The 13,091-nt window shown below is 46.8% G+C and overlaps 1 protein-coding gene and 1 long non-coding RNA gene across 3 annotated transcripts in view; one reads left to right on the forward strand and one right to left on the reverse strand.

The window, feature by feature from the left end:
* Positions 1–4,717: 4,717 nt before the first annotated feature.
* On the forward strand, positions 4,718–6,821 carry LOC129385424 (uncharacterized). The gene is made up of 3 exons (XR_011895498.1): positions 4,718–5,070; positions 5,850–6,045; positions 6,345–6,821. It is a non-coding gene; the product is annotated as an uncharacterized lncRNA (long non-coding RNA).
* A 3,263-nt stretch (positions 6,822–10,084) lies between these two features.
* Positions 10,085–13,091, reverse strand: part of LOC126533987 (malate dehydrogenase, cytoplasmic-like) — a 29,434-nt gene continuing 26,427 nt past the window's right edge. For both annotated transcript variants that reach the window (XM_050181207.2, XM_055072552.1), the window contains exon 8: positions 10,085–12,107. In XM_050181207.2, the coding sequence (XP_050037164.1) occupies positions 11,895–12,107 (213 nt within the window). In that variant the 3' untranslated portion in view covers positions 10,085–11,894. The remainder of the gene's footprint in view (positions 12,108–13,091) is intronic.

Raw genomic sequence — 13,091 nt, forward strand, 5'->3', positions numbered from 1 at the left:
ACGGTCTCCTATGCGTACGAGACACGCATGGCGGGCGAAACGAGGTCTCAAATCGCCACAGCGTCAGAAACGGCTCTGAATAGCTGCCAGTATGCTTATTAGGCCTCTAGGTGCTCGTACTGTGACCGGAGATGGCGCCTGCGCGCCTGTATAATTAAGAAACGTGTATGTCCCTTGACAGTGGCCCCTTTCTATTCTTGATATGCGTCGCCGCAATAGTATAGGTAAGCTTCCCGCAGAAGACATATGTATTGCGGCGAAGCTGACAAATAAGGTTTGACTTATTTGGCGATAGCCAATGTTGACATAGCAAAAAAAAAAAGCAAGAAAAAAACGTAAGCTTGGGCTCATAGAACTCTATGGGGGCCGGCCGGGACCTTCAATGGGGGTTGAATTAACCAGAGCTGAATAAACGGGTCTTGTCTTGACTTGTCCTTTTGAATATTTCAGCTTATATTTAATGTGTGCGGTTCGGACCCGATTCTTGAGAAGTACTTGACTGTTACAACTATGTGACGTATAATTACTCAGCACAGCTGGCAGATCCAAGCTGCAGCAGATTGGTACTTACCACAACTATTAGCAAGTGAAATATCTTTCAAGACTGTAGAAGTGCATGCCGAGTACATTGGAGGGAACCACACATGTCGAGAACCTGGAATCTGTGCAAGAGAATTTTTGTCTAGGTTGATTACTCACAAGTGGCGCTGATCATGAGAAAACTTGCAGAAGAATAATAGTGGGTTGGAGTGCATACCGAAGGCATTACCAAATCCTGACTGAGAGCTTACCACTGTCTTTGCAAAGAAAAGTGTAAAATGATTGCATTCTACCGGTGCTAACGTATGGGGAAGAAACTTGGAGGTTAACACAGAGGTCCCAGAATAATTTAAAGGTCCCATCACCAGGCACTGTAGCAAACTTTGGTTACACGCTGGAAGTTGTTACGTGTCATCTAGGGAGCGTTTTGCCACAAAAGAATTTAAAATCGGCTCATTAATAGCCTAGATATAAATATTTCAGTGCCGCGAACCCATCATTTCAGGAGGCAAGCTCCACTGCCAAGCAAGAGACTCTCTCCACTTGCCCTCTGTAGCCTCCGCAAGCAAAATTCCTTTCCTGCGTCCTCCCATACGGGACCTCGAGGATCACGTGACGCATACGTCACGGGCCCGGCCTTCATTTTTTTTTTTTTTTGCTCGCTTTTTGCGGCGCGGCGCAATTCCGGCTGACGGCGTAACGCGCGAGCTGTTGTGATTGTCTCGTTCCGCGCAGCGCACGATTTTGCGCGCTTTGCACGAGGACACCTGACTAGCGGTATAAGTCAGTGCTACACAATACTGAGGCAGACACAAGCGGATCACAGAGTATGATCCCGCGCTGGAATACGGTAGAAAGTAGAGAGTTTTAGTTTAGGGGACGCAAGGCCTTGGGGCCCCTAGCGCTTGGGTGCGTTTGCGTGCGCAAGCAGAAACGCTATAGGTTAGCGGCCCCAAACGCAAGCCGCAGTGAAGTCGGATGCGCTCGTAGCGCCATCAACGTCTGATCTTTGCTGCGTTATCATTTCTTAAAATATGAAATGCATATGAAATAAAGCACATAAAACTATTCTTATTAAAAGCAGCTAATAGATAGGTCTAGCGTGTCCGGTATTCGGGTAAACGCAGGCGGACGGGGCGTTGGGGCGGAGCCGTAAACAGGAGCGTCCTAAAGCCCCTTGGGGCTTTAGAGCGTCCTGCATGGTGCAGCCACCTGGTGGCGCAATGCTCAAACAGACAAAGACAGCTAATATTGCTGTAACCAAGTCTATTCTACTTTGCTGCGGGTGTAAATTTTTGGCAGCAACACGATTACGCCAGTGCCGAAAATTTACACCAGCAGCGAAGTAGAATAGATTTGTTTACGGCAATATTAGCTGTTTTTGTCCGTTTGAGCTTTGCGCCACCAGGTGGATGCACCATGCAGAACGCTCTCGTTTTCTCCCCAGCTCCAACGCCCCGCGTCCGCCTGCGTTTACCCGAATACCGGACACGCTGTACCTCTCTAATATATATAAAAACGACGTCCGTCGACACTTGGCGAAAGATTTATCAGATTATCTACCCGCTAGCTACTCCCAAGTTCTCGTAGACCGCGAGAGTCACGTGACCGCTTAGGGGCAGCGATGTTTTCAGCCGCCCCAAGGACGCAAGTAGACGTAGCGGTCTGCGCATGCACACTACCACGGCCCCTAGTTCTTGCGTACGCAAGCTGCTTGCGTCCCCTAAACTAAATCTCTCTAGTGACAAATATAGAGTTTTAGTTTAGGGGGCGCAAGTCGTTGGGGCCCCTAGCGCTTCGGTGCGTTTGCGTACGCAAGCAGAAACACGCTATAGGTTAGCGGCCCCAAACGCAAGCCGCAGTGAGGTCGCATGCGCTCACAGCGCCATCAACGTCTGATCTTTGCTGCGTTATCATTTTTTAAAACATGAAATCAAGCGTATGAAGTTAAGCACATAGAACTATTCTTATTAAAAGCAGTTAACAGAGAGGTTAAGCGCGTCCGGTATTCGGGTAAACGTTGGCAGAGCAGGTTGGGGCGTTGAGGCGGAGCCGTAAACGGGAGCGTCCTGCATAGTGCAGCCACCTGGTGGCGCAAAGCTCAGACAAAAACAGCTAATATTGCAGTAACCAAGTGTATTTTACTCTGCAGCGGGTGTAAATTTTTGGCAGCAACACGATTACGCCAGTGCCGAAAATTTACACGAGCAGCTAAGTAGAATAGACTTGGTTACAGCAATATTAGCTGTTTTGTTTAAGCTTTGCACCACCAGGAGGATGCACCATGCAGACGCTCCCGTTCACTCACCGCCCCAACGCCCCGTCCGCCTGCGTTTACCCGAATACCGGACACGGTAAACTTCTCTGATATATAGATATATAAACGATGTCTGTCGACACTTGGCGAAAGATTTATCAGATTATCTACCCGCTAGCTACTCCTAAGTTCTCGTACACCGCGAGGGTCACGTAGGTAACGTGACCGCTTAGGGGCAGCGATGTTTTCGGCTGCCCCAAGGACGCAAGTATAGACGTAGCGGTCTGCGCATGCGCAGTACCGTCGCCCCTAGTTCTTGCGTACGCAAGCCGCTTGCGTCCCCTAAACTAAAAAGTTTCGGGGTCTGCGAGCACGACTGCACTATGTGAGAACAAGCTGGCGAAACGGAAGTACATATTAACTTGCTGCGTTGCAAAGTAAAACAAAAGTATGGCAGACATTCGGTTTGTGTGTTTTATTATTTCTCTAAGCTTTAATTCTATTCAAGCAACATGTTACACCAATAACAGATGTTGCCTCGAATTATTCTCGAAGTCATACGTCACCACGAGCGACGTCACAGCACAAACACATGTACGTAGGCGCACTAGCTTGTGTATGTCATCCTCCAGCTTGGAGCGCGGCGGCCGCGAGAAGGGAAAACGGCGTTCCGCTTGAAATATTAACAGACAGCGTTAAGGAGCTCGTGTCGCAGAAAAGCCGGTGTCGTCGGCATCGGTGGCGTTGGCCGTGAGCGATAAATCCCGGGAGGCACTTCATGAATAAAAAACAACTTGCAAGATGGGCTGGGTGGGAACCGAACCAGGGTCTCCGGAGTGTGAGACGGAGACGCTACCACTCAGCCACGAGTCTTTTTTTTTTTTTTTTTCTTTATTGCCTCGCTTTTCACAGAGTTTACGAGATCAGAAGAACAGATTAACAAGATAATAGTGCCGAGAACCGTCAGCTGTTTGCTGACTACAAGCCATCAGTATTTCGGCATCTGCAACAACATTTCTAATCTTGGAACCCACTCTGGTACATACGACTGCACCTTCTGCACTTCGACAAAATGGGACACCGATTCGCAAAAATATTCGCGAACCGGTCTAGCGTCAATATCCGCATTGTGTACAGCCGTCCGAGTTCGCCATATACTGTGCAGGCCCAGGAGCATAACCAGATCGAAAGGCACACCATCGTCGTTTTCGACCGTGAGATAACGGATTCCGTGCGGACTTAATGGCAATTCCTTTTTCAAGGTTCTCTGTAAGATGTCCCAGAAGAACACTCCACCCCAGCAATCTAAAAACACATGCTCAATTGTCTCTGGTTTTTTGCATAACAAACAATGAGTACCCCACGGAACAAATAAACCCTTTTCTTCTAACCATGTTTTAACAGGTAAGGTTCCTGTGTGCAGCTTAAAAAAAAAGGTTTTAACCCCTGACGCAACTAGCATTTTTTTAACGCGTTTCAAAACATCTTTTCCTTAGAAACGTGCCGTAGAAAGTTATACTGCGGTGTATATCGGTATTTATGAGCGTGTAACTTACAGAAGTCGCAGTTACACGAGTAGCGAAGTACGTTTCCACTACATTTCTTCTGCGCTTTGCGCACACGCAGAGCCATCTTGCGGCAAACACAGAAGACCCCCTCCTCGCAATGTGCGGCGCTGCCCCGACACGTGGCGCGCCACTCGCCCGCTTCTCCCCTTCGAGCCGTGCGGGGACCGGTGCGAGGATGCCCCACTACCCTTGCGTTTAATAAATTTTCTCGCTCTCTCTCCTTCCAACTTCACTCCTCACTCTCACCCTCGCGTTTTGGCGAAGTGGCTCCTCTTTCCGCTCACAGCGCGATTCCTAGGTTCAGCGTCCGATGCGGGACGCCTCTGACTAGAGTCAACTAGAAAAAAAATTTCAGAGTACCGCATTTGTTTTCCCCGCGCCGCCGACGCGTTCATTGGCCCAACCGTACCATGTGACCTCCGGGGTGCCATATACCTTCCAAGCGCCGGGCGGGCCGGCTGAGTTAAAGCGCAGGCAGCGCAGGTTCCCTACGTTTGTTTTTTTGTGTTCAGATTGTAGCGCTCGCGTTTGACTAAAGAAATCATGCCTGGTTGCTGCGCCTTCGGATGCAGCAACCGAACCGAGTCTGGAAAGACTTTTTTCTCGATACCGACCGGAAAAAATGACCGAGAGCGTCGTTCTGCGTGGCTACATAGAATCGGCCGGGATAACTTCAAGCCTACAAAAAACACCCGCGTGTGCGAGGTAAGTGCACCTTGCTTGTGCTTTTCGGCGGTGTTTTAGAAGATATTTAAGCGAAGTGCACGCGGTGTTAGCGATGCTACGAATATAGGAGTTCATTGCAGGGATCGTTCGCGCCTTGCACGCTTGACGCGGGTACACGTGTACGCTTTTGTTGCTCAACACACGTGGTTATTCCGTGCTCGTGGCACGCGAAGGCACACTTGTCGCGCAAGAATTCCGCGTCCTCACGTGCACCAGGTACTCGCATGATTTCCCCGCGCACGTGAGCACGCTCTCGCTTCGAGTCACTCGACCCATATGGCACTTAATGACACTTGTTTTTCGCAGATTGTGACGATCGCAGTCAATAAAAACATGGTCAGTGCATGTCGTGCGTCCACATAACGCAGCCAATAAAAACATGGTCAGTGCATGTCGTGCGTCCACATAACGGCCGCTTTCTGTGCAGTTGTGTTGGCACTGGTAGAAAAATAGAAATGGGTTGAATGTTAGCAATCCTTGAAGCTGCGTGTTTGCGGCCACGTGCGCGTTTACATCCCAATTGAGCTATTTTAATTCTCACTGCGTAAACTTCTAAACCTTGATAACTTTATAACGTATTCTTCATCTCTTTAGTTGGGTCTTTCAACTTATTATTACAGCTATCTTCCATGCTTTTTTTTTTTCTTATTTCACATGTCTCTAACAGCTTCATTCAATAAAGCCCTGGCAGCCGCCTTGGGCAGCCAGCGTTACTGTGACCAGCATCACACTTCTAACCATACAACAAACATTTGCAGGACCACTTTTGTGCTGAAGACTTTGAGAAGCCTAGAGTGGATGGGAAGAAGAGGCTAAAGTACAAAGCTGTGCCAAGCATTTTTGCACACCGTGTGCCAAAAAAAATCAGAAAGCCACCATTCGCCCGTCTTCCTAGTTCACCAGCAAACAACTTGGCTGAAGAGGCTGAACCTGAAGGGGAAAACGTGCTAATAGGTAATTTTTCCTCAAATGAAACTTTTTTTCATACATACACTGCAGCAGTGCTTTGTTGGCGGTTATCATGCAGCCACATATAATGCAATATGGACGATTTCGTACCTGAATGTATACTGGCATCGATCTTGTAACTTTTTTATGATTTGAATCGGGGCCTGATACTGTGACCAAACAGAGAAACCTCAACTATTTCATTGGCACTGCTCTTTTAAGTGTAGCACTTACAATTAATGTGGTTGCATATGTGGGCACAAAAGGTGTTTGAAACGAAAAAATCGCTATGAAAACTTTTGCAGCTGCTGACAGCACAGCAGATGGTCTGGACTCTTCAATATAGCCACAGGATCATACTGAATCTGCTGATGTGGCAACAGAAGTGCCAAAAACCTCCAATGTTCAAGAGGATGCACCTCCCAAGATGTTCAATGAAGTTGACACACTGAAGCGCCAACTTAACTTGGAAAGAAAAAAGCGTGCGAGGGTGGAAATGGAGTGTGACGCCCTGAGAAAATCATTTAATGGACTGCTTGCAGAAGATCAGCTCCGTGTCCTGCAAAAGGGAACAATGAGAGGGTCATCATGGACTCTGAAGACAATTCAGGAGTCTCTGAAGGTCAGACTTGCCTGTGGGGGAAGAGGATATGAATACCTGAGAGGTAATGGCTGGCCGCTCCCTGCTGAACGGACACTTCAAAAACATATTGAAGATATCAAGTTTACCCCAGGTATGCAGTAATGTTTGCGGCTCCATAATAAACCTTTTCCACATTGCAGGTGTGACTCAGGACTAGCTACTGACTTCACTGATGATCACATAGCAAGCATAGCTACAAATATTGGGCGGCAGCAGGAGGCTTGCACTCATCTTTTTAGAAAAGATTTTATAAAGGCTCTGATAGTGACAAGGGAGGTTGTACTGAACGTGTACTGAAGAGTAGATATCAAGGCTATACGCGGCGCACACGTCATCTCCCTTGACTCATGGTACGATAAGATGATGATCATTTATTTGCGCCCTCGTTTAAATGAGGCGGCGACAAAATGTCACCTAGCTTGCTGGAGTTGACCAGGTCCAGCTACATGCAACTGCTACATGTCTATGCTACACTGCACGCATCTCATATTGAGTGACAATGTGGCATGATGCAATGCAAATGACGACGCTGATAATGCTGATTTATGCACATCTCCTTTGAAATGGGGCAGTGACAAATAGTTAACTAGCCTGCTTGCTCTAATGAGTTATGCCATACGTTTTACATTCCAGGATTCTATTTTTCTTTAAGATGTAGTCGTGAGTGACGTCAAGCCTGTGTGCAGCCAGAGAATGTGCGCTGAGAGAGCAGGTGGCAAATCGGTGGGGCTAATCGAGCACTGCAAAGCAACGTTGCATGATTGTGTCAAGGCGATGTTGTTAGAGTCTATGGAATTGGTCACGCACTGCTCGATCTGGGTTTGCGGTGGCATGGTAAAATGTGAATTCATCTTTAGCGTTGTTGATGTAAACGCCAACCAGCCGCTCGACTCGTGAGGGTCTTGCAGAAGTTGCCGGGCCACATTTTTGGCTGACCACACGTCAGGTTGCTCGCGTAGTAGCTGTCATGCCTGATTTTTGACAGCGCGCACTTGAGGCTCTCAACACGAACTATTGTCAGGCCTCACTCTCTGCAGCATGCACTAGAGGCTCTGCGCCGCAGTCTTTTTGCGTCGTTTTCTCGAGCATGAGCTAAATGCGTCTGCCTGGCATCGACAGCGACCTGTGGTTGTGCGCAGTGGTCTGCTGAGCCCGACATTGTCTGGTTGCAACCGCTCGCGTAGCTCAACGAGTCGTTTCTTCAGCAGCGGTTGGTACCTTGTGGGGAGGCACCATAACATGTTGCGAAGAGGTAACACAGATAGCGAGACTACGCAGGGCACATCACTTCCCTTGATGCGTGTCACAATATGATGCAAGTGCAGACTTGAGGGTCCAAACCACTCAGTCCGCTGCAACAGTTACAAGAACGGACTATTTAATACGGCACGCTAGCCACTTCTTGTTTGCTGTGTTTCTTCTACAAGACGATATGTCTTCGTTTCATCATTGTTATTACTGCACTACAGACGTGGCATTTCCCTCCCTTTCAAACGATGCATCGTCCCAATGTGAAAGCGTGTGCATGCACGAAACATTAAAACGCGAATCACTTGGACAACTATGGCTTTATACGCAACACAATATGTAACTGTAATGCAAAGTGAGCACGCGACGCCCCTGTGACATTGTGAGACTTCTCGCGCGCTAGGAGATAGTAAAGCCCCTCCATACACGTTTCCGCCGACCAGGAAAGCGGTGGGGGTGCGTGGATGGAGGGGCTTTAGGAGATAGCTGCGACAGCCACTGGTGGCGGACACCATCACCAACCGAAACAGCTATTGGAACGAGCCCACGCTGTAAAAAGTGTAACGTTAAAAGTCTGGAAGAGAGCAGTGTGGATCAGAGAGCAAACTGTGATAGCCGCTATTGTAATTGACACTAAGAGAAAAAAAATTCACACATAAACTCCTTTGGTAGTAGTTCCGAGTATGCATAAGCATTGTGCCGCTTGCTCACCTCCACGCAGTCTACTGTCATTATCAATATGAAACTTGATTCGACCAGCATAAACACTTATCAATTCTAATCGGTTGTTATCAAACTTATTTGTTATCAACCTTATCAAACATGATCAACTCTTATCTGTCTCTATCACTAGGATGTCCAGCGAAGCTTTCGCAAAACCACAATAGCTGAGGGGGGTATACAATACTTTATCGATGGTTGGGATGCTCGTTTCGAGCTTGTTCTTTATTGAAACGTATGCTGTTCTGTGTGTTGTATGGGTGATTTTAATGAATGTATGCTGTTCGCTTCACTTTGCTGAGCGCTTGTAGCCTCTGCCTTATTGCATTTTTCACTTGATTACGGGGGTATGAACCATTGCATTCGTCTTACGTGACGGACGGAAAAATTTCTCGTTGGGTAGGCATAGAAATGCTTATGCATTTAGAAAATGGAGCTGGGAAGGCCATGTAATGCGTGATGTAGATAACTGGCCGACCATAAAAGTCACAGAATGGGTGACAACGGAAAGAAAGCACAGTTGAGGACGGCAGAAAATTACGTGGTGTGAGAAAATTCGGAAATTTGCAGGTGCAAGTTGGAATCGGCTAGTGTAAAACAGGGGTAATTGGAGATAGCTTGGAGCAACCTTCGTCCTGCAGTGGACACAAAGATAGGCTGGTGGTGATGGTAACATATTGCAAATGGCAGCCTGTTTCCTAAAGGCACTTTCGCTGCAATACATGCACGTTACGCAGTGAAGTATACTAACACCGCGAAAATGGTACTGCGCAAAAAATTTTCCAGCCAATTTTAATGAAAAAAAAAACCCCGTTAGAATCAGGTAATTAACGTAATTAGACATTGTGAGCTACTGTTATTGCATGGAAATATTCCAAGGGCAGGCCGAAAATGGGCATTTCTCACTTGCAAATGACATGTATGCTGTGTTTAACGCACTCGCTGTTATCCAAGCTCCGCTGGGATAGACATTGCCACTAAAGAGGTCACTATAGAGATCTGGCACACGCAGGCCAATTTTAGGATAAAAAATAATGAAATTTCGGGACGATAGAAACGCATGGACACAGGCCGGGACCTTGGGCCCGGTTCGAAGGAACAGAAAGATCGAACTAATGAAAGTCTAGGGTACAATGTACACAGTCTTCGCACACAACAAACCAAGCCCTAGCAAACAGCACCACACTTAATGACAACATGGCAAGTTAGTGCAGGACCTTCAAGCTGTTGCTGCCACCTCTAGATTGATGTTGCATTCTTTCTGGCTTATGAAGCACCTTCTGTGGGTAAAAGTTGCTTCACTAGTATTGCAGGAGGTCATTTATTAATACAGTGTAAATTCTTTTCTCTTCAATGTCCTTTCACCTGTGGAGATGTCACACACTTCATCCGAACAGATCATGTTTGGATTGAAGACAATTCCTGTCAGTAATATTCCAGACACCCCCAAGCAAAGCTTTATTAAAGAAACCAGTTTTTCTACACAGCATTTCATTAAACATGACAAAAGTGACACCCACGTGAATGCACCTTCAGACAACCCATTCAAAATTTTTTAACACTGTACTGTATGCCAGAGAATGCACTGATAATGTTCAGCTTGCAAAAGCACTTTGTTGTAGAAACCACATTTTTGATTGCTGGATGTTGCAACAATATTCAGAGAGCCAGTTTTTTTTTGTAGCGAAAAGAAACTCCCATAACCTTTCATGACACAGGACCAGCATGTTTTGCATCAGTTCATGCACCAAACAATACTGAAAACAAAATTTGTTGCCTATACATGTGCAGCCCATGCAAGCCATTGCTACTGCACTCGTATGTGGAGCAATGCACATTCACTCGTGAACTTTCCATTCTAAGCATACATGTAGTCTAGAGATAAACGACTGTCACTGCAAACAAAGCACCTGATGTTAGTGAGGCATAATTTACCGCAGCCCGCAGTTAGTATTTTATTATTACTGTACTGGGCAGCCTGAGTTGCCTTCAATTTCTTTCTTAGCTCCGTCTACAGCCATCAGTATAAAGAATCGTGCATAGAAAAAAGGCATTTATACCAATTTTAAATAAAGAATTGTGAGAGTTCTTGGGAAAAAGCCCTAGATCGGCCAAAAGAGAAGTTTTATCTGTAGCAACACAGCGACACATTTGTGCAAATATGATGTTTGAGAGAACCATCTTCAATGCGAAAGCGCCTTGTTGGTAACACAGGGTGCTAAGCCTGCTATCTTATGTCCTATAAGACTGCACCTACAGCAATCCATGTGCACTACTGTTTCACAGGAAAGGAAGGGTGTCGTTTACCACTATACCTTTCGCCGTACATTCAGTGAAAGGTCCTTAGAGGAAATTTTCAGCAAACACAAAGCAATGTGCAAACCAACGGGGTAGGCACGTCTTGAGCTTCAATGTTTCAGATTCGAAGTTGCACTTGCAGCGCAAACCTTGCAAGTGACATGGCTGCCCATATGGTGGAGGCGGGAGCGGCCCGTGAGACCTTGGCTCACTTGAACGTGTCAGGTACTTGCTAGAAATGAAGTCACACCATTGCTACGTTACAAACAGGGGCTAGAAGAAGAAGGGGAAAACGGAAGGGGGCCAACCCCGGAGATCTCGCCAATTGCCTCGTTCGGACAATGTGAAGGTTTGCCATTATCAACATGTTCAATACTAATGCCCTACGATCCCCGGTGCAAATTTTGGCCACCTCTATTTGTGTTCGGCACTTCCAGCTTTTCCAGTTTACCCTGAAGAAGTCTGTGTCAGAATGACTTTTTATGGGGTGCTACGATAAACAAGTGCATAGCCACTGCACTGTACCATGCGACCTGAGCGCAAGAAATACTTCAGGTAGATGCATTGTAGCTCAGTGAATGTCCATCACCATCTGGTGGCTTAAAGAAAGCCATGGATTTCTGACACAGTTGTCATGATAATTAGAGCGCACTTGCTTCCCACATGACTGGTGCCCTGCATCGAGTCTTTCTTGTGCTTTTATTAACACTATACTACGCAGTCACCCACTTGTAACGGAGCCAATTGAGAACTTTTCAATCTTCCTTTCTTAAAGATGCATTTGCTGTCGTGCTGACAGCAAGCAGCTGCAAAAGAACCCAGGAGGAACGACTCTATTATGCTTGAGAGAGCGGTGTGGGCGTCAACTGGCGAGATCCAAGGCTGTGGAAGAGAAGAGAGGGTGGGGAGAGGGTTGTCAGAGCTTGGCTGCAGACGGGGCGCCCCGTCAATCCTTGCAGACTGCCAGGGCATCGTTGCGCTCCTCGACAAGCTCCTTGCCCGTGGCCTCGATCTTCTGCCGGGCAAAGTCCGACGTGGGCAGTCCGCTAACAATGCGCCAGCGCTTCTGGGCATCGATCTGGACCGGGTAGCTGAAGACCACCTCAGGTGGCGAGCCGTATGACCCATCGCTCATTACTGCCATGGACACCCATTCACCCTGCAATAGCGTGAGGCCTCCACGTCAGACGCTGCTTCCGTCACTCAAGAAAAAACTCTCTAACTGCTTCTGTATGATCCTGAAGTTACGTACAGGGCTAGTTCAACGGTTTAATTTGTATGAACAACTTCTTTCTGCCCTTAATAACCATATGAGGCACCATCTCAAGGGAAACAAATTTTACTAGTTAACTGACGTGCAATGACATTCCTGCCCTTTTGCAGGAAATCACACGAATTTCAGGTTTAAGAAAATGTGGCAAACTTACTGTGTCACAAAAAACACACGATTGCAAACCATACAATTCCAATTACTTGCAACATGGCCGAATGCTATAGCTCCTGTTTTTATATAATAACGTTAACTGATCTGCTTTACATACTAAAGCTACACCTCAACTTTGCAGACGGCTCCATATCAGCTCCGAACATCCAGGGTTCCTTGATGTGCACCCAAATCCAACTTCACAAGTGTTCCTGCTTTTAGACAATGTTGAAATTCAGCAACTATACCGCAATTATGTTTATACAATTATGTTTATCTTGTTTATACAGACTCGGTAATCTAAATGCGCTTTCTAGAGCTTTTTTTTTTAAAGGCTTGCGCTTGCAAATGTGCGCTGCAGATGTTTACCTCACTTCAAATTATCAACTTCAGTCACGCTATAGTTGTTCTCTCTGCTCGATTGCTTGCATGGCCCGAAGTAGCCAAACCATGGATGAATTGGCACAGCGGTTGTTCCGGAGTGCTATCTGGGAGTTCTTCGATCGTGGTACCAGTGACGCGACGTGCCGCGCGTGCAAGAAAGGGGGAGGCTACACCGGACAGCGAACTTTATTTTTTAAGATATCCGGATGAAACATTCAAGGTACATTCACACCACTATGAGGAACTGCAAAGTTTCATGAAGATGTGTTCATTAATTCCAGAATTATTGAGGTCTAACGAAGTGGTTCATGTGTATGTCTGAGGAAGAGTCTGCAG

This window comes from Dermacentor andersoni, chromosome 7 (assembly GCF_023375885.2).
Source record: "Dermacentor andersoni chromosome 7, qqDerAnde1_hic_scaffold, whole genome shotgun sequence".
Classification (NCBI taxonomy): domain Eukaryota; kingdom Metazoa; phylum Arthropoda; class Arachnida; order Ixodida; family Ixodidae; genus Dermacentor; species Dermacentor andersoni.